At 46.3% G+C, this 22,890-nt stretch overlaps 1 protein-coding gene across 1 annotated transcript; it reads right to left on the reverse strand.

Annotated features, from left to right (window-relative positions):
* Positions 1-13,939: 13,939 nt before the first annotated feature.
* LOC115104690 (protein FAM107B-like) lies at positions 13,940-21,950 on the reverse strand. Its single transcript, XM_029626042.2, has 5 exons — positions 21,740-21,950; positions 17,518-17,557; positions 17,032-17,200; positions 16,269-16,413; positions 13,940-15,939 (listed from the first exon to the last, which is right to left on the reverse strand). The coding sequence occupies exons 1-5, from the start codon at positions 21,764-21,766 to the stop codon at positions 15,835-15,837; spliced, it is 486 nt and encodes a 161-aa protein (XP_029481902.2). The 5' UTR covers positions 21,767-21,950; the 3' UTR covers positions 13,940-15,834.
* Positions 21,951-22,890: the final 940 nt, after the last annotated feature.

A 22,890-nucleotide genomic window follows, 5' to 3' on the forward strand; every position in this document is an offset into this window, starting at 1 on the left:
CTGTTCTCCCTCCCTCCTGCTCTGTTCTCCCTCCCTCCTGCCCTGTTCTCCCCCTCCTGCTCTGTTCTCCCTCCCTCCTGCCCTGTTCTCCCTCCCTCCCTCCTGCCCTGTTCTCCCTCCCTCCTGCCCTGTTCTCCCTCCCTCCCTCCTGCCCTGTTCTCCCTCCCTCCCTCCTGCCCTGTTCTCCCTCCCTCCTGCCCTGTTCTCCCTCCCTCCTGCCCTGTTCTCCCTCCCTCCCCCCTGCCCTGTTCTCCCTCCCTCCTGCTCTGTTCTCCCTCCCTCCTGCCCTGTTCTCCCTCCCTCCTGCCCTGTCCTCCCTCCCTCCTGCTCTGTCCTCCCTCCCTCCTGCCCTGTCCTCCCTCCCTCCTGCCCTGTTCTCCCTCCCTCCTGCCCTGTTCTCCCTCCCTCCTGCCCTGTTCTCCCTCCCTCCCTCCTGCCCTGTTCTCCCTCCCTCCTGCTCTGTTCTCCCTCCCTCCTGCCCTGTTCTCCCTCCCTCCTGCTCTGTTCTCCCTCCCTCCTGCCCTGTTCTCCCTCCCTCCCTCCTGCCCTGTTCTCCCTCCCTCCTGCCCTGTCCTCCCTCCCTCCTGCCCTGTTCTCCCTCCCTCCCTCCTGCCCTGTTCTCCCTCCCTCCTGCCCTGTTCTCCCTCCCTCCTGCCCTGTTCTCCCTCCCTCCTGCCCTGTTCTCCCTCCCTCCTGCTCTGTTCTCCCTCCCTCCTGCCCTGTTCTCCCTCCCTCCTGCTCTGTTCTCCCTCCCTCCTGCCCTGTCCTCCCTCCCTCCTGCCCTGTTCTCCTCCCTCCTGCCCTGTCCTCCCTCCCTCCTGCCCTGTTCTCCCTCCCTCCTGCCCTGTTCTCCCTCCCTCCTGCCCTGTTCTCCCTCCCTCCCTCCTGCCCTGTTCTCCCTCCCTCCTGCCCTGTTCTCCCTCCCTCCTGCTCTGTTCTCCCTCCCTCCTGCCCTGTTCTCCCTCCCTCCTGCCCTGTTCTCCCTCCCTCCTGCCCTGTCCTCCCTCCCTCCTGCCCTGTTCTCCCTCCCTCCTGCCCTGTTCTCCCTCCCTCCTGCCCTGTTCTCCCTCCCTCCTGCCCTGTCCTCCCTCCCTCCTGCCCTGTTCTCCCTCCCTCCTGCCCTGTTCTCCCTTTACAATATGCAGCAGCCCCCATGCTTGACTCGGCACATGTGCGAGGGGACCAGGGGTTAATCCGAAACCGGACGCTATGGCAACGGTCACAGGGCGCACCACTGTTCTCCGAGGGGAGTGTGTGTGTGTTGCCATACGGAATGTCAGAGGGCGTTTAAAAGGGACGCATCGTCGCACCCCAAAAAAGAGAACAGGAAAGCAGATGGCTGCAGAGCAGGGGAATTATCCCTCTCATGGACTGCACCTGTTCCCCCTCCCAGAGTCACACACACACGAACAGCGCTCCATTCAACCAGTGTCCAGAGAAACAACCCTCGAGGGGCTTTTGAAGTGGAACAATGTTTCAATGCTGAGCCTGTCTCTGTAGCATCAGCCAGCTCACATAAAGACACTGAAGGTTCATGATATAGCACATCTAGGATTTCACTTATACATTCTCACACTGTTGAACACATAAACAATGTTTATGATCCATTCTATTGTTTGTGTGTGTGTGTGTGTGTGTGTGTGCGTGCGTGTGTGTGTATACGTACTAGGGTTGAATGGCGGGAACCCGGTTACTGAGATTTACCGCCCAAAACCACTCCATTTCCCCGGTATAAATAACTGCTGAGAAAACGGTAAATTATAATAAATTATTTATATGAACAGCATGGTGTGAAATGGAACTTTTTAATTATATGCCATGTCTAAATACGTCCTCCATACGGTCTCCATACGGCCTCCATACGGCCTCCATACGGCCTCTATACGGCCTCCATACGGTCTCCATACGGCCTCCATACGGTCTCCATACGGCCTCTATACGGCCTCCATACGGTCTCCATACGGCCTCCATACGGTCTCCATACGGCCTCTATACGGCCTCCATACGGCCTCCATACGGCCTCCATACGGTCTTCATACGGCCTCCATACGGTCTCTATACGGTCTCCACACGGCCTCCATACGGTCTCCATACGGCCTCTATACGGCCTCTATACGGCCTCTATACGGACTCGGCGTGATGAATCAACGCTCGGGGTGGGGACAGACCATCTCAGGATGGAGAGTAGTTCACAATGAATGTACTGTAGATCTATGTGTCATCTCACCATGGTAACATTTTGTGACAGGTAGGCAGCAGCACAGCCTATGCTACAGTAATATAAAGCCTGAACGTCTCCATCTGGCTTTCAGGGGTCACCTTGTTATTGTTTTAATTCCAGATGCAGAGATTTAAAACAGCCTGTCACTCAAATATTGTTGCTTTAAGTCAGTGTACATGCAAGCACTCTCTCTCATCAACATCCAAAATAGATCATCCTGTTCTAGATTTTCTAGATAGATTGAACAGGTCAGCGTAGACCAAGTGTGCATCTGAAATGGCACCCTACTCCCTATATCGTGCCCATTGCTCTGGTCAAAGGTTGTGCACTATATAGGGAATATGATGCAATTTTGGGCACATCCCAAGACCACTACACTGCTGAAAATAACTTCCTTTAGACTGGGCAGCTATTTGAGCTGTTGACATGAATCTTCTATGTCTAAAAACACAACTTCAGAATGTCAACAGACGGAAGGAACTCATGTAGCTCACGTCTCTACAGGTCATGTTGCCTTAGCCGCCGTGGGTTACCAAGTCCAAATAATCCACTGGTCCTATCTAGAGCAGTGATGTTTAGAGATGGGTATCAGGCCTGTTCCTGTAGAGATGCGGAGGACTCATCACCCTGGGAGAGTTCCAAATGGAACCCTATTCCCTTTGAAGTGCACTACTTTTGACCAGGGCCCATGTCTTCTATATAGAGAATAGGCTCAATGGCACAGACAGATTTTTCACCTAGTCTGCTCAGGGATTCGCACCAGCGACCTCTCGGTTACCGGCCCAACGCCTTAACCACTAGGCTACCTGTATCCACCCGTCTGGACAATCTGCTGTGGGTTCAATAATTGCTGATCCAGTCGAGGAGGAGCGCTGGTTGGGCCAACACTGAGACAACAGAGCAGGAGGAGGAGAGTAGAAAGGAACAGGGCTGAGAGGCTGAGGTAGGGGCCTACAGTGTGACAGTGGAAGGAAGAGGACTGAGGTAGGGGCCTACAGTGAGACAGTGGAAGGAAGAGGACTGAGGTAGGGGCCTACAGTGAGACAGTGGAAGGAAGGGGGCTGAGGTAAGGGCCTACAGTGAGACAGTGGAAGGAAGGGGGCTGAGGTAGGGGCCTACAGTGAGACAGTGGAAGGAAGAGGACTGAGGTAGGGGCCTACAGTGAGACAGTGGAAGGAAGGGGGCTGAGGTAGGGGCCTACAGTGAGACAGTGGAAGGAAGAGGGCTGAGGTAGGGGCCTACAGTGAGACAGTGGAAGGAAGGGGGCTGAGGTAGGGGCCTACAGTGAGACAGTGGAAGGAAGAGGACTGAGGTAGGGGCCTACAGTGAGACAGTGGAAGGAAGAGGACTGAGGTAGGGGCCTACAATGAGACAGTGGAAGGAAGAGGACTGAGGTAGGGGCCTACAGTGAGACAGTGGAAGGAAGAGGACTGAGGTAGGGGCCTACAGTGAGACAGTGGAAGGAAGGGGGCTGAGGTAGGGGCCTACAGTGAGACAGTGGAAGGAAGAGGACTGAGGTAGGGGCCTACAATGAGACAGTGGAAGTAAGAGGACTGAGGTAGGGGCCTACAGTGAGACAGTGGAAGGAAGGGGGCTGAGGTAGGGGCCTACAGTGTGACAGTGGAAGGAAGAGGACTGAGGTAGGGGCCTACAGTGAGACAGTGGAAAGGAAGAGGACTGAGGTAGGGGCCTACAGTGAGACAGCGGAAAGGAAGAGGAACTCTAACCTTGAATACAAACTTATATGAGCAGAAACAGCATATTCAGACAGAGAGAGGGGGAAAACAGGGCTAGGTCTGAGTGGGTGAAGTGGAGTGAGGTGGAGACCTATATAGGGGGAACTCTCTGACTCAGACACTGACTGTAATAAAAAACAGACAGCAACAGGAACTCAAGAACTGGGTAATCATACAGAGGCAGTCAGAGTTAGGGTAATATGGTGTTTCGCCCACATACACCCCATAACTCTCCTAAGACTTTCACAATGTCTGTGGTTGCCTGAGGCCTAGGTCTACTGAGTGGTTGGATTGGGGTACAGCATTATTCAGGACCTTTCTATAAGTTGTAAACCTATGCCAAGATAAAACATAATTTGCCATAAAGTGAGTGCGACCCGTCAGGAAGTCCAGGATCCAGTTGCAGAGGGAGGTGTTAAGTCCCAAGGTCCTTAGCTTATTGATGAGCTTTGAGGGCACTATGGTGTTGAACGCTGAGCTGTAGTCAATGAATAGCATTCTCACATAGGTGTTCCTTTTGTCCAGGTGGGAAAGGGCAGTGTGGAGTGCAATAGAAACTGCATCATCTGTGGATCTGTCGGGGTGGTATGCCAATTGGAGTGGGTCTAGGGTTTCTGGGATGATGGTGTTTATGTGAGCTATGACCAGCCTTTCAAAGCACTTCATGGCTACAGACATGAGTGTTACGGGTCGGTAGTCATTTAGGCAGGTTACCTTAGTGTTCTTGGGCACAGGCACTAAGGTGGTCTGCTTAAAACATGTTGGTATTGCAGACTCGGACAAGGAGAGGTTGAAAATGTCAATGAAGACACTTGCTAGTTGGTCAGCGCATGCTCGCAGTACACATCCTGGTAATCCGTCTGGCCCAATGGCCTTGTGAATGTTGACCTGTTTAAAGGTCTTACTCACATCGGCTGCGGAGAGCGTGATCACACCGTCTTCCGGTACAGCTGGTGCTCTCATGCATGTTTCAGTGTTATTTGCCTTGAAGCGAGCATAGAAGTAGTTTAGCTCGTCTTGTAGGCTCGTGTCACTGGGCAGCTCTCGGCTGTGGTTCCCATTATAGTCTGTAATGGCTTGCAAGCCCTGCCACATCCGACAAACGTCAGAGCCGGTGTGGTACGATTTAATCTTAGTCCTGTATTGACGCGTTGCCTGTTTGATGGTTCGTCGGAGGGCATAGCAGGATTTCTTATAAGCTTCCGGGTTAGAGTCCCGCTCTTTGAAAGCAGCAGCTCTAGCCTTTAGCTCAGTGCGGATACTGCCTGTAATCCATGGCTTCTGTTTGGGGTATGTACGTACAGTCACTGTGGGGACGATGTCATCGATGCACTTATTGATGAAGCACTCGGCGGTTCCGTTCTCTTAGCTTGTGTGGCCTACCACTTTGCGGCTTACAGTTGACCATGACAGCTCAAGCAGGCCAGAAATTTTATGAACTGAGTTGTTGGGAAGGTGGCATACTATGACGATGCCACGTTGAAAGTCACTGAGCTCATCAGTAAGGCCATTCTACTGCCAATGTTTGTCTATGGCGATTGCATGGCGGTGTGCTCGATTTTCTTGGTCGACCAACAGCTTATCGACCAAACAATCGACCAGTCGACTAATTCGGGCCAGCTCCACTCCACTGGGTCAAGAGTAGCCAAAAATCTCAGCATTTCCTGTAGTATTACTGTTACCTTATGCTCTACCTTACAGTAGACCATGGCTTCATTGCTGTTGTCATAACAAGCTAACTTCCCCAAAGTCCTGTGATGATCAGTGATCACAGCAATCTTAGGATGGCTTGTCAGGATCACTGCTTCTGTTACTCCCATCCTCATTCCCCTCTGCTCGCCGGACTGTGAAAACTAAACATCTAACGGGAAACGGTTTGTTACAGTTGATGATGATGAGTGTGTGTGTGTGTGTGTGTGTGTGTGTGTGTGTGTGTGTGTGTGTGTGTGTGTGTGTGTGTGTGTGTGTGTGTGTGTGTGTTCAAATGAAACCAAACCAAGGCCTATGTGAAGCCTGTATTTAAGATTCACTGGTGAATGCTGATACTATGGAAGAAACTAAATGACTTTACAAAATGGATCCATTCTGTTCTGTCTGTATATACACAACATGGTCTGCTGGAGTGGAGGAAAGGGATTCCATCTATTTAACCTTTATTTAACTAGGCAAGTCAGTTAAGAACAAATTATTATTTACAATGACAGCCTGCCCCGGACGACGCTGGGCCAATTGTGTACCGCCCTATGGGACTAGTGAGTGAGTGAGTGAGTGAGTGAGTGAGTGAGTGAGTGAGTGAGTGAGTGAGTGAGTGAGTGAGTGAGTGAGTGAGTGAGTGAGTGATTTCAGAGGAGTTTTATACACACACACTATTTTTTTTTATCATCTTATCTAGACCAACAGTACTGTAAAGTCAAAATATGTATCCATCAACATAGTGGTAAAACAATGGGCAGAGATGGGAGAGAAGAACATCTGAAATTCCACAACCATAGAATTAGAATGAATAGAATGGTTATTCTAAAGTCATTCATTCTAATTTTATCACCACACCAGCATGGAGAGAATGAACCTCCCTCCCACATACACACACAGTTGCCTGAACCCAAGCAGTGGAGGCCATATGCTAGGCAGACACAGCAGCTCTGCTACAGACCAAGAACAGCATTAATACAGAGACCATAGAGGACAGCATTAATACAGAGACCATAGGGACAACATTAATACAGAGACCATTAATACAGAGACCATAAAGGACAACATTAATACAGAGACCATAATACAGAGACCATAGAGGACAACATTAATACAGAGACCATTAATACAGAGACCATAGAGGACAACATTAATACAGAGACCATAGAGGACAACATTAATACAGAGACCATTAATACAGAGACCATAGAGGACAACATTAATACAGAGACCATAATACAGAGACCATAGAGGACAACATTAATACAGAAACCATAGAGGACAACATTAATACAGAGACCATAGAGGACAACATTAATACAGAAACCATAGAGGACAACATTAATACAGAGACCATTAATACAGAGACCATAGAGGACAACATTAATACAGAGACCATAGAGGACAGCATTAATACAGAGACCATAGAGGACAACATTAATACAGAGACCATAGAGGACAACATTAATACAGAGACCATAATACAGAGACCATAGAGGACAACATTAATACAGAAACCATAGAGGACAACATTAATACAGAGACCATAGAGGACAACATTAATACAGAGACCATAATACAGAGACCATAGAGGACAACATTAATACAGAGACCATAATACAGAGACCATAGAGGAAGACCATAGTACCCTCCAAGCTCGTCATCAAGCTCGAGACCCTGGGTCTCGACCCCGCCCTGTGCAACTGGGTACTGGACTTCCTGACGGGCCGCCCCCAGGTGGTGAGGGTAGGCAACAACATCTCCTCCCCGCTGATCCTCAACACGGGGGCCCCACAAGGTTGCGTTCTGAGCCCTCTCCTGTACTCCCTGTTCACCCACGACTGCGTGGCCACGCACGCCTCCAACTCAATCATCAAGTTTGCGGACGACACAACAGTGGTAGGCTTGATTACCAACAACGACGACACGGCCTACAGGGAGGAGGTGAGGGCCCTCGGAGTGTGGTGTCAGGAAAATAACCTCACACTCAACGTCAACAAAACTAAGGAGATGATTGTGGACTTCAGGAAACAGCAGAGGGAACACCCCCCTATACACATCGATGGAACAGTAGTGGAGAGGGTAGCAAGTTTTAAGTTCCTCGGCATACACATCACAGACAAACTGAATTGGTCCACTCACACTGACAGCGTCGTGAAGAAGGCGCAGCAGCGCCTCTTCAACCTCAGGAGGCTGAAGAAATTCGGCTTGTCACCAAAAGCACTCACAAACTTCTACAGATGCACAATCGAGAGCATCCTGGCGGGCTGTATCACCGCCTGGTACGGCAACTGCTCCGCCCTCAACCGTAAGGCTCTCCAGAGGGTAGTGAGGTCTGCACAACGCATCACCGGGGGCAAACTACCTGCCCTCCAGGACACCTACACCACCCGATGTTACAGGAAGGCCATAAAGATCATCAAGGACATCAACCACCCGAACCACTGCCTGTTCACCCCGCTATCATCCAGAAGGCGAGGTCAGTACAGGTGCATCAAAGCTGGGACCGAGAGACTGAAAAACAGCTTCTATCTCAAGGCCATCAGACTGTTAAACAGCCACCACTAACATTGAGTGGCTGCTGCCAACACACTGTCATTGACACTGACCCAACTCCAGCCACTTTAATAATGAGAATTGATGGGAAATGATGTAAATATATCACTAGCCACTTTAAACAATGCTACCTTATATAATGTTACTTACCCTACATTATTCATCTCATATGCATACGTATATACTGTACTCTACATCATCGACTGCATCCTTATGTAATACATGTATCACTAGCCACTTTAACTATGCCACTTTGTTTACTTTGTCTACATACTCATCTCATATGTATATACTGTACTCGATACCATCTACTGTATGCTGCTCTGTACCATCACTCATTCATATATCCTTATGTACATATTCCTTATCCCCTTACACTGTGTATAAGACAGTAGTTTTGGAATTGTTAGTTAGATTACTTGTTGGTTATCACTGCATTGTCGGAACTAGAAGCACAAGCATTTCGCTACACTCGCATTAACATCTGCTAACCATGTGTATGTGACAAATAAAATTTGATTTGATTTGATTTTGATAATATAGAGACCATAGAGGACAACATTAATACAGAGACCATAGGGGACAACATTAATACAGAGACCATAGGGGACAACATTAATACAGAGACCATAGGGGACAACATTAATACAGAGACCATAGAGGACAACATTAATACAGAGACCATAGAGGACAACATTAATACAGAGACCATAGGGGACAACATTAATACAGAGACCATAATACAGAGACCATAGAGGACAACATTAATACAGAGACCATAGAGGACAACATTAATACAGAGACCATAGAGGACAACATTAATACAGAGACCATAGGGGACAACATTAATACAGAGACCATAATACAGAGACCATAGAGGACAACATTAATACAGAGACCATAATACAGAGACCATAGAGGACAACATTAATACAGAGACTATAATACAGAGACCATAGGGGACAACATTAATACAGAAACCATAGAGGACAGCATTAATACAGAGACCATAATACAGAGACCATAGAGGACAGCATTAATACAGAGACCATAATACAGAGACCATAGAGGACAACATTAATACAGAGACTATAATACAGAGACCATAGAGGACAGCATTAATACAGAGACTATAATACAGAGACCATAGAGGACAGCATTAATACAGAGACTATAATACAGAGACCATAGAGGACAACATTAATACAGAGACCATAATACAGAGACCATAGAGGACAACATTAATACAGAGACCATAGGGGACAACATTAATACAGAGACCATAATACAGAGACCATAATACAGAGACCATAGAGGACAGCATTAATACAGAGACTATAATACAGAGACCATAGAGGACAACATTAATACAGAGACTATAATACAGAGACCATAGAGGACAGCATTAATACAGAGACTATAATACAGAGACCATAGAGGACAACATTAATACAGAGACCATAATACAGAGACCATAGAGGACAACATTAATACAGAGACCATAGAGGACAACATTAATACAGAGACCATAATACAGAGACCATAGAGGACAACATTAATACAGAGACCATAGAGGACAATATTAAAGATCAAGACACATGGCTCTCTTTGACCCTCCGGACCTCAACATGACTTAATAGTGGTCAACCCCCTGTACATTATGGTAACAGGATGTGTGACTCTGACAGATTTAGCTTATTCTCCTATTTATAGCCTCTCTGTTAGCCTTTACCCTATTTAATCCACCCATGTGCTTGACATTAGTAACACATTCATCTTGACAATAGTAACATATTCATCTTGACAATAGTAACACATTCATCTTGACAATAGTAACACATTCATCTTGACATTAGTAACACATTCATCTTGACAATAGTGACACATTCATCTTGACATTAGTAACACATTCATCTTGACATTAGTAACACATTCATCTTGACATTAGTAACACATTCATCTTGACAATAGTAACAGGGTTACATATACTGTTTGAAGTAGAAGTAACACTGAGGTGTTTGACTGTAGGTCAGTGGGAGTTGTTTGTCAACCATTTCAAAAACGTAAATTGTTTAGTGTCAATGGATGCAAACAACCATTTTTTTTAATACAAAGACAGAAAAGGCTTGTTATGTGCAATATGGTCGTCCATTATGTCCCTTTGACTTGTCTCCCTGTGTTAAAGTGCCTTCAACATGTCTATTTTACCTCTTGGCGATGTCATTCAGAAACATAATGTTAACTTTCACTGCTATGGGGACGATACACAGCTGTATATTTCGATGAAACATGGCGAAGCCCCAAAATTGCCCTCCCTAGAAGCCTGTGTTTCAGACATAAGGAAGTGGATGGCGGCAAATGGTCTACTTTTAAACTCGGACATAACAGAGATGCTTGTTCTAGGTCCCAAGAAACAAAGAGATCTTCTGTTGGATCTGACAATTAATCTTGATGGTTGTACAGTCGTCTCAAATAAAACTGTGAAGGACCTCGGCGTTACTCTGGACCCTGATCTCTCTTTTGACGAACATATCAAGACTGTTTCAAGGTCAACTTTTTTCCATCTACACAGCATTGCAAAAATGATTAACTTTCTGTCCAGAAATGATGCAGAAAACTGTATCCATGCTTTTGACACTTCTAGATTAGACTACTGCAATGCTCTACTTTCTGGCTACCTGGATAAAGTACTAAATAAACTTACGTTTGTGCTAAACACGGCTGCTAGAATCTTGACTAGAACCAAGAAATGTGATCATATTACTCCAGTGCTAGCCTCCCTACACTGGCTTCCTGTTAAGGCTAAGGCCGATTTCAAGGTTTTACTGCTAACCTACAAAGCATTACATGGGCTTGCTCCTACATATCTTTCCGATTTGGTCCTGCTCTACATTTGACCTTTATTTAACTAGGCAAGGCCTCTTTACTGTCCCTAGAATATCTAAGCAAACAGCTGGAGGAGGGGTTTCCTCCTATAGAGCTTATTTTGTATGGAATGATCTTCCTATCCATGTGAGAGACACAGACTCAGTCTCCACCTTTGTCTTTATTGAAGCCTCATCTCTTCAGGAGGTCCTATGATTGAGTGTAGTCTGGCCCAGGGGTGTGAAGGTGAATGGAAAGCCACTGGAACGACGAACCGCTCTTGCTGTCTCTGCCTGGCCGGTTCCCCTCTCTCCATATTAACCTTATTACGGGGGCTGAGTCACTGGCTTACTGGTGCTCTTCCATGCCGTCCCTAGGAAGGGTGCGTCACTTGAGTGGGTTGAGTCACTGACGTGATCTTCCTGTCCGGGTTGGTGCTCCCCTCAGGTTCGTACCGTGGGCTATACTGGGCCTTGTCTCAGGGTAGTAAGTTGGTGGTTGAAGATATCCCTCTAGTGGTGTGGGGGCTGTGTTTTGGCAAAGTGGGTGGGGTTATATCCTGCCTGGTTGGCCCTGTCCGGGGGCATCGTCAGACGGGGCAAGCAGTGTCTCTCGACCCCTCCTGTCTCAGCCTCCAATATTTATGCTGCAATAGTTTATGTGTCGGGGGGCTATGGTCAGTCTGTTATATCTGGAGTATTTCTCATGTCTTATCTGGTGTCCTGTGTGAATTTAAGTATGCTCCCTCGACTTCTCTCCTCTCTCCCTCTCTCTTTCTCTCTGAGGACCTGAGCCCTAGGACTATGCCTGGCATGATGACTCCTTGCTGTCCCCAGTCCACCCGGTCATGCTGCTGCTCCAGTTTCAACTGTTCTGCCTGCAGCTATGGAACCCTGACCTGTTCACCAGACGTGCTACCTTGTCTCTCTCTCTCTCTACTGCACCTGCTGTCTCTAACTCTGAATGATCGACTATGAAAAGCCAAATGACATTTACTCCTGAGGTGCTTACCTGTTGCCACCTCTACAACCACTGTGATTATTATTATTTGACCCTGCTGGTCATCTATGAACATTTGAACAACTTGGCCATGTACTGTTATAATCCCCTCAGAGCCTGGTTCCTCTCTAGGTTTCTTCCTAAATTCCTACCTTTCTAGGGAGTTTTTCCTAGCCACTGTGCTTCTACACCTGCATTGCTTGCTGTTTGGGGTTTTAGGCTGGGTTTCTGTACAGCACTTTGTGACATCGGCTGATGTAAGAAGGGCTTTATAAATATGTTTGATTGATTGATTGACATGATCTACTGGTGATTGTATCATTAAGATAACTAGTGTGGTGTATAAACAACACACTCTCAATTAGTAATATGTTCGGACTATTGCAGCTTTAATTCTGGGTCTAAGAGGTCAACTTAAAGTAATGTTCATATGACACACCGTTTATTAGACAAATAATAACCATGTAAATAACAGGAAGGCTGAGAGTTGCTCATCTAATGTCTGTCAAATATTTGATGTCTGAATCAAAGAGTACTTTTCAGATAAATCTGAGTTGAAAAAGTCATCCTCATAGTCAGTCATCCTCATAGTCAGTCACACTCACACAGATAAAATGCATTCTGAAGAATCACCGCCAAACTCATCGATTGAAACTTTGTATCAGTTGTCCTGTTGGAACGTCTATACATTCATCTGATAATGATACAGTAACGTTGCATAGTTTTAAACTGTCTACTTTGTCACTGTACACCCAGTTACTGTATTCTCACTGTGCCATATAACAATACGTTTGTAAAATGTGATCATTATTTTTACCTTTTAGAAGCGTTGGTCCAATAATCCTGAGGACTTCACCACAGCACCTCGTTGAAGAAATGTGCGGAGTCTATCTCGGGTCACATGTGTGATGGGTATTGGGGCGTTTCGTTCTATGGTGGGACGTCTGTCCTCGGATCAATCCGTTCTCTAGAAAGAGAGAGGAGCGTGCTGCGAAGTTTTAGAATTTTAACAGATTTTTTTTCTTTAACTGGGTATATTTTCTAGATGAGTTTTTGAAAGAATAACAAAGTCAAATCTAACTTCATTTGGGATAATTCCTCCTTATGTGTTCACTTTTTGTTTGTTTGTCCAGACACGCTCTGCCCCATTGACACAGACAGGACTCTCGGAGGAGGGGAAGGGGGCATTATACGACTGAAAGGGGATCTGGAGAAGAATAGCCGGAGGAAAGAAAAGTTTATGGGAGGGGCAGAGACCGGTGGACAGCTGGCTGGTAGGACTGTGTGATGGAGCCTCTTGAATAATACAATGACATACAACTCAAATGCGTGACATGCATCCACAATTACATGAAACTTTTTTCATGCTATTTTGACTAATTCTACGATATAAATATATATAAAGATATTTAAATTCAATGAAGGAGGATGATGGATTGTAGAATACATTAAAATCAATTAAAAAACCCAACCCCCAGAGTCACAAATGCCCCACGGAGCATCTTGACCAGATCAGACCCGCGAGCATCCCTTTACTGGCCTGGTCGGGGCGGAGAGGGGAGAGGGAGAACAAGCCTGTCGCTATAGCTACCATTCCCTCCCCCCGCTGCATCCCTCCAGATGGCCAGCTTTCTTCTCTCATCCCGTGATGGAATGAAAAGATCGGCTAATTAAACAAAGTCCCATATCCATGTGAAAGACCGAAGAGCCCTTGGGGAACAGTTGAGCGCAGGAGAGCTGGCCTGGCCAAGTATTGATTCTCACAGTTGTTGTCCCCTAGATTCTACAGCACTACGGTTATTTAAACGGGCATGTTTGTAATCGTTGAAATCTTTATTTCTAAAAAAAGAAAAGGAACAACCACAACAACAACAGACAAACAAACAATTTAATTAAACGAATAGGACTAATACACATAACATCTGCGATTATGGGGGTTTAGCTATATGAGTGACAACTGAAAAGAGAACATAACTGCATTACATAAAGAGAGTTCAGAGTTTCCGTCACTGCCCTGTGTCCAATAGTGGAGTAAGGTATACTTAGTATATGGCCTTTGAAAGAAATGAACAAATGAAAATGAACACACACACCACATTATGATGCCATGCTGCTGTAAACCAATTGCTTGTGTTGAATACAGACTTCAAAACTAAAAGTGAATCATTTTTCTAGTAATATTATTTTTTTAAACGTAGAAAAAGAAAAACATCTAATCATAAATAAAATAAGATATTTGTCCTTAACATACACATTGTTCACAGTAGACATAAACTCAGCAAAAAAAGAAACGTCCCTTTTTCAGGTCCCTGTCTTTCAAAGATAATTAAAAGATCATTTGAAAATGTTTCCCATGCTTGTTCAATGAACATGTTCAGTGAACGTGCCTTAGGCATGCTGCAAGGAGGCATGAGGACTGCAGATGTGGCCAGGGCAATAAATTGCAATGTTTGTCCTGTGAGATGCCTAAGACAGCGCTACAGGGAGACAGGACAGACAGCTGATCGTCTTCACAGTGGCAGACCACGTGTAACAACACCTGCAAAGGATCGGTCGCTGGACCAGATAGGAATGGCAAAAAGTGATTTTCACTGACGAGTCGCGGTTTTGTCTCACCAGGGGTGATGGTCGGATTCGCGTTTATCGTCGAAAGAATGAGAGTTACATTGAGGCCTGTACTCTGGAGAGGGATTGATTTGGAGGTGGAGGGTCGTCATGGTCTGGGGCGGTGTGTCACAGCATCATCGGACTGAGCTTGTTGTCATTGCAGGCAATCTCAACACTGTGCGTTACAGGGAAGACATCCTCCTCCCTCATGTGGTACCCTTCCTGCAGGCTCATCCTGACATGACCCTCCAGCATGACAATGCCACCAGCCATACTGCTCATTCTGTGCGTGATTTCCTGCAAGACAGGAATGTCTCACAGCAAGACTGGGCAAAACAGGTGCAGTCCATGAGGAGGAGATGCACTGCAGTACTTAATGCAGCTGGTGGCCACACCAGATACTGACTGCTAATTTTGATTTTGACCCCCCCATTTTGTTCAGGGACACATTATTCCATTTCTGTTAGTCACATGTCTGTGGAACTTGTTCAGTTTATGTCTGTTGTTGACTCTTGTTATGTTCATACAAATATTTAGACATGTTAAGTTTGCTGAAAATAAATGCAGTTGAAAGTGAGAGGATCTTTCTTTTGTTGCTGAGTTTATGTATTTTCACTCACATTCTTTATATAAAACCTACTGACTGGTTTTCCTACATTGCTTATTGGGGCGACAGGGTAGCCTAGTGGTTAGAGCGTTGGATTAGTAACCGGAAGGTTGCAAGTTCAAACCCACGAGCTGACAAGGTACAAATCTGCCGTTGTTCCCCTGAACAGGCAGTTAACCCTCTGTTCCTAGGCCGTCATTGAAAATAAGAATTTGTTCTTAACTGACTTACCTGGTTAAATAAAAATGGACTTTTTCCACACAGTATAATAGTCCAGCAAGAGATGCATATCAGTCCTAGGAGAAGTCTTTTCAGTAACTTGCTGCAGTGAAGTTGGTCCTCATCATATAGCTGTAGGATATGGATAGCAGTGGAGGCTGGTGGAGGGAGAAACAGGAGGATGGATTCATTGCGATGGCAGAACCATTGTGGTGGGGGAGGTGAACAAGTGCACTCTTTGGACTCTTGGGTGAAGAAACGGACTGCAGCCAGGGCCTCCGTGGTGAGAGGCTGCGGGGGCGGACGGGACGGGGCGGCGCGTCAACTGGTCGTCACTGCCCAGACACCTGCGTGCGCCTCAGGTTGTCCTTTACACGCACAAACTCAGGGACTTCTCTCTCCTGCTCCTCCCTGCGCCTGATCTCCTCCTGCTCATACTGAAACATGACAGTAGATTCATTTCAAACATGGTCATAGCCTTCTGCTGTTTTTGTAAATAGTAAATGTGTGTGTGTTTGGAGTGTGTGTCTGGTGTGTGTGGCGTGTGTGTGTCTGGTGTGTGTGTGTGTGTCTGATGTGTGTGTGTGTGTCTGGTGTGTGTGTGTGTGTCTGGTGTGTGTGTGTGTGTGTGTCGTGTGTGTGTGTGTGTCTGGTGTGTGTGTGTGTGTGTGTGTGTGTGTGTGTGTGTGTGTGTGTGTGTGTGTGTGTGTGTGTGTGTGTGTGTGTGTGTGTGTGTGTGTGTGTGTGTGGGTCTGGTGTGTGTTACATCCAGCAGTATCTGCTGTCTCTTGCGTAGCTCCGTCTCCAGTTCCAGAGGAGGCTGTAGAGCCAGTTCCTGCTCTCTGTGCTGCTCCAGCCTCCTCTGTTCCAGGACTCGCTTCAGCTCAGGCTTCTCTCCTGGCAACAGACCTCTAAGTGGGCAGAACAGACAACATATTCAGACATATTTACACTACTGCGCCAAGCAGAGCTGAGCTGAGCTGGCCTTGCTTGCATCCATCATAGTTGCTGGAAAGGACAATGTGAAACAAAATATCTAAGCCAGAAGAACGGTTCAGGTTGGCATGATTTGGGGGGAAAGGGTATTACATGCAGGGGTCTCACTCACTCACTCACACACACACACGCACGCACGCACACACACACACACACACAATATGTCTATAATGGCATGCCAGGATTTATACTGAGTCCTGTGGATGACGCTATAGACATATTGTGTGTGTGTGTGTGTGTGTACACTATGTACTGCATGTGTACAGAGGCACAAATAAAAGTTCAAATAAACACACACACACACACACACACACACACTACCACTCGGTCTGTCCTTGTGGTGCTGGGAATAAAGGCAGCATAGTTTAATAATACTAGACCTACACTCAGACACTATTATCTCTTACACCTTTCATTTAGTCTATGCTTCAGCAGATGAGATCTTTCTTCAAAATTTGGAGACCTATAATAGAGCCTTTTGTTGATTTCTATGTATATTGTAAGTATATGGAAGTGTTTTATTTCACCCCCACCGTTTGGTGCTGACCAACAGTTCGCGGTGCAGGTCGTGGTGACTGGGTGTCTCCACAGTGGAGCCGTTCAGCTTCACCCTGGGCTGCTGCAGCTGGGACTGGCTCACCTCCTGGACCTCACTACACTCTGTAGACTGCCGGGACAGGGCATCGCGGCACACATAGTTCTCTACAGAAGAAAAAAGGGTAAAAAAATATATATATATCTGAGAATTTGGCACGTCGAGCGTTTTTCCAGATCTGTTTTTTTTGCGTTTGCCAACTCCAATGCTGTCATTGTCAGATAATTCCATAAGTTGTCAAGAGAGTAAAAACAGACAAATCAAATCTAATTGTATTTGTCACATGCGTCGAATACAACAGGTGTAGACCTGACAGTGAAATGCTTACTTACATCTCAGGCTACCACAAGTCAACGTGTACCATCAAATCTGAGATCACATCATTTATGAATTGAATCAGTCTTAGCTGTTACTATAGATGTACCTTTTCTATGGTGCCGAAATCCTGGCCGCTGAGGAAGCACCTGAAAGGTGAGAGAGAAAAGAAAGGAAATCGCCCATCAATTAACTCCAGCAGAGTATACAAACATTGTACTGCATGGAGTCTAGTGATATGATACAGTAGGGAACCACACATCCACACCACACGGTACCAAGGGCATGGTGTAAAACATCAGAGAGCTAACGGAGAAGTAAGGCTTGAACCACTGTCAATGAACCACATCGGTGCATTATGTGGAGTGGAGTCTGAACATCCTATCTGATCACCATCTCAAGCATCTGCTCAGAAACACTGGATGTGTGGGTAATATTCTACTATAGTGTAAATCATCTTCCGTCACAGCACATTTGAATCTAACAATGTGGTATGTAATCAAGTCTTCCCTGTGTTAATCAAGCTGCTTGTTGATTCACCCCGTGGGATCTAGGTTGTGTAATAAGGGATAGAAGAATAAGAGCCACCCCCGGATAGGCTGCCTGCTGTGTTACTAAACGCGTGAAGAAGAAGAAGAGCCATCCCGGATAGGCTGCCTGCTGTGTTACTAAACGCGTGAAGAAGAAGAAGAGCCATCCCGGATAGGCTGCCTGCTGTGTTACTAACGCGTGAAGAAGAAGAAGAGCCACCCCCGGATAGGCTGCCTGCTGTGTTACTAAACGCGTGAAGAAGAAGAAGATCCACCCCCGGATAGGCTGCCTGCTGTGTTACTAAACGCGTGAAGAAGAAGAAGAGCCAGCCCCGGATAGGCTGCCTGCTGTGTTACTAACGCGTGAAGAAGAAGAAGCGCCACCCTCGGATAGGCTGCCTGCTGTGTTACTAAACGCGTGAAGAAGAAGAAGAAGAGCCATCCCGGATAGGCTGCCTGCTGTGTTACTAAACGCGTGAAGAAGAAGAAGAGCCATCCCGGATAGGCTGCCTGCTGTGTTACTAAACGCGTGAAGAAGAAGAAGAGCCACCCCCGGATAGGCTGCCTGCTGTGTTACTAAACGCGTGAAGAAGAAGAAGAGCCACCTCCGGATAGGCTGCCTGCTGTGTTACTAAACGCGTGAAGAAGAAGAAGAGCCACCCCCGGATAGGCTGCCTGCTGTGTTACTAAACGCGTGAAGAAGAAGAAGAGCCACCCCCGGATAGGCTGCCTGCTGTGTTACTAAACGCGTGAAGAAGAAGAAGAGCCATCCCGGATAGGCTGCCTGCTGTGTTACTAAACGCGTGAAGAAGAAGAAGAGCCACCCCCGGATAGGCTGCCTGCTGTGTTACTAAACACGTGAAGAAGAAGAGGGGCCCATCCCCGGATAGGCTGCCTGCTGTGTTACTAACGCATGAAGAAGAAGAAGAGCCACCCCCGGATAGGCTGCCTGCTGTGTTACTAAACGCGTGAAGAAGAAGAAGAGCCACCCCCGGATAGGCTGCCTGCTGTGTTACTAACGCGTGAAGAAGAAGAAGAGCCACCCCCGGATAGGCTGCCTGCTGTGTTACTAAACGCGTGAAGAAGAAGAAGAGCCACCCCCGGATAGGCTGCCTGCTGTGTTACTAAACGCGTGAAGAAGAAGAAGAGCCACCCCCGGATAGGCTGCCTGCTGTGTTACTAAACGCGTGAAGAAGAAGAAGAAGAGCCACCCCCGGATAGGCTGCCTGCTGTATTACTAACGCGTGCCGTCTCTATTTAGTCAAAGTGCTGTCACACGGAAGGAGCTCCTGTCAGAGCGCCAGGTCTTATTAACGGTTTGGCTCTACACTCAAGGTTACCAAGCTTTCCCAGTCCAGTCCATTCTCAAGCTCATCATCATCATCATCCTCACAGGGGCTTTGACTAAGGAACTTCAATATCATCATGATAATTATGCCATGGCAACCATCTGATGACAAACTCAACAAATATAAGGAGAAACCGTAGTATGCATGTGAAAACAAGCACCAAACTATTCGAACTGAACAACGTAACAGCCATGTAACAGCCTAATTATAGCCTTTATAAAAGATGACTTTATTGTAAAGTGTGACTATTAGAAGTATAGAAATAGCTACCACAGCTGGTAGAGAGAATCAATTCATCATAAGACTGTCCCTACTAGTCTCGACACACAGCAGATTCCTCTGGCAGCCACACCCAGTAGTTGAAATCAGAAAACCCTACTCTCAGATATATAATCACACTCTCCTTTGGAAGCAGGCCTCATGAACAGTATCATATTAACCAGAGGACAGACGGCAGACTGCAGTTGTCGTGACTGTTCTGTGACTGGCCTTTGACTCACAGACAGGCAAAGTCAAAGACAAAAACTAGCATCTTGCTCCAGGCGACAAACACTATCAACTACTACTACAGGTCTCTAGATAGTTTTTTCGTGCTGGATTGATTGTACTGCACCCATAATGTGTCGAAGGCACTGAGGCTTTGGGAAAAGACCGCTGTTGGTCCTACAGCCTATCAACTACCCAGCATGCTCTGTGCTGTGCCACGTTGTGCATGCATGTCTGTTTAGAACACGTCACTCTAAAGACTGTCAGGGACTATCTGCTATCTCTGGAACCAGTGTTATAAGCTGTACTGTCCTATTGCCCCCTCCCTCCCTCCTTCTTCCTGGTGCAGCCGGGTGTTATTGCAGCCCCTCCCAGCAGGGTGTTGATCTGGAAATGGAGGATAAAGAGGGACAGGGAACATGGTGACTCGCTTTTAACCAGAGTTACAGAGCCAGGAAATAGATGAATGCCACCCGCCAGCCAGACCAGATCAGCCAGCCAACCAACAGCTAGCTAGACCAGACCAGCCAGCCAACCAACAGCTAGCTAGACCAGACCAGATCAGCCAGCCAACCAACAGCTAGCTAGACCAGACCAGATCAGCCAGCCAACCAACAGCTAGCTAGACCATACCAGATCAGCCAGCCAACCAACAGCTAGCTAGACCAGACCAGATCAGCCAGCCAACCAACAGCTAGCTAGACCAGACCAGATCAGCCAGCCAACCAACAGCTAGCTAGACCAGACCAGATCAGCCAGCCAACCAACAGCTAGCAAGACCAGACTAGCCAGACAACAGCTAGCCAGACAACAGTCAACCAGACCAGTCCAATCTGATCTTCTGGTGTCCCTCTCTAACCCTTCAGACACTGACATTGTTGGACCAATCCATATCTATAGAAATTCATGTCATTTTGATCAATCTCAACAACTAGGGCATTTTATTGCATTCTTGGGGGGAAACATATTGGATTGAATTTGTATCATTATGCCATATGTTTATGGTCAAATCAGTTCAATAGGAAGCTATTCCCTTCTTGTAAGATTCAGATGACCCATTTTAAAACCCACTTGGCCACCTTGTGGTAACATCCGCAGTCGGACCTGAAGTGTTTTTGATCATGGTCTGTAGACTATAACTAACTCAAAGCCCAATGCTTGGTTATGACAGAAGGATAGACAACACACAAGTGATATAACATAGATACATCCAAAGTCAAATGGGATTAAACTATGTCAAATTCTCCTATCTCAAAATGAAACATGTTATATAAACTTGAGTGATTATCTTGAGTGATTATCCCTCATAGCCTGGTTCCTCTCTAGGTTTCTTCCTAGGTTTTGACCTTTCTAGGGAGTTTTTCCTAGCCACCGTGCTTCTACACCTGCATTGCTTGCTGTTTGGAGTTTTAGGCTGGGTTTCTGTACAGCACTTTGTGACATCAGCTGACGTAAGAATGGCTATAGAAATACATTTGATTGATTGATTGATTGATTCATCCTTTGCCAAAAAACACCAACATACACCTCCAGTCTACTGCAAAGAAATCCACATGTGTCTGTCTGAAATTTTTGTCGATTGCTCGAATCTTTTGATTGTTTGGATCAATCCACACACGGTCTGTAATGCTGTACTACTGATTAAGTATAGGCACGGTAGAGTTGTTGCTCTACAATATAACCCCATAACATTTTGACTATGCAGAAAGAAGCAACAGCATCCATAGCATCAATGCATAGTCAGCTTAGGTATCCATTCCTAGAAGGTCACAGATCAGTATCTCTAATATGTTGATCAGAATCACCTGCCACTGTCAGTCAACACCATAGAATTTAATATAACACTAATTTAATGTATCTCTATGGCCAGCACCCACCACCTATGATAGGTGTCCAACAGAAAACCAGGTGTGATAGTTGAGCCACCAATTCAGAAAGCAGTTCAGACAATAATAAACAGACTCACTTTCTTTGAGTTGTATGACCCTTCCATGGCACAGTCGCTACGGTCCCCCGTTTCAATCAAGCTACAAGGTCTCTCCCCTCTCTCTCTCTCTCTCTTATTCAATAGTCCATTGTCAAATGCCACACACTTCTACACAGACAGGCGCCTGCTTCTTTGCATCTCCCAAATCCAACATACTAGTGCTGTCGCTGAGGAGAAGACTGTCTGTAAGGTTACAGTTGAATGACTTAAACTACCAGTCGTTGACACACAGTGGCAGTAGACAACCCCGATAATCCCATTACGCCATTCAAGATTAAGGGTACATCCCATATGGAACCCTATTTATTATACAGAACACTACGTTTAACCAGAACACTGGTCAAACGTAATCTACTACATAGAGACTAGGGTGCCATTTGGGATTCACCCCCCCAGATAAGGACGTGGGATTAGCTAATTACCTTGGACATGAATGCGGCTTTTAACCACTCCAAATTACAAAGGTAACGTAATGCAAAGAAATCGAGCCAAGACCTCAGAAAAAAAATTGTAGACCTCCACAAGTCTGGTTCATCCTCAGGAAGGAGACGCGTTCTGTCTCCTAGAGATGAGCGTATTTTGGTGCGAAAAGTGCAAATCAATCACAGAACAATAGCAAAGGACCTTGTGAATATGCTGGAGGAAACAGGTACAAAAGTATCTATATCCACAGTAAAATGAGTCCTATATCGACATAACCTGAAAGGCCGCTCAGCAAGGAAGAAGCCACTGTTCCAAAACCGCCATAAAAAAGACAGACTACAGTTTGCAACTGCACATGAGGACAAAGATCGTACTTTTTGGAGAAATGTCCTCTGGTCTGATGAAATAAAATATTACTATTTGGCCATAATGACCATCCTCATGTTTGGAGGAAAAAGGGGGAGGCTTGCAAGCCAAAAACACCATCTCAACCGTGAAGCACAGGGGTGGCAGTATCATGTCGTGGGGGTGTTTTGCTGCAGGAGGGTCTGGTGGAATCATGAGGAAGGACAATTATGTGGATATATTGACGCAACATCTCAAGACATCAGTCAGGAAGTTAAAGCTTGGTCGCAAATGGGTCTTCCAAATGGACAATGACCCCAAGCATACTTCCAAAGTTGTGGCAAAATGGTTTAAGTACAACA

This window comes from Oncorhynchus nerka, linkage group LG7 (genome assembly GCF_034236695.1).
Source record: "Oncorhynchus nerka isolate Pitt River linkage group LG7, Oner_Uvic_2.0, whole genome shotgun sequence".
NCBI lineage: Eukaryota > Metazoa > Chordata > Actinopteri > Salmoniformes > Salmonidae > Oncorhynchus > Oncorhynchus nerka.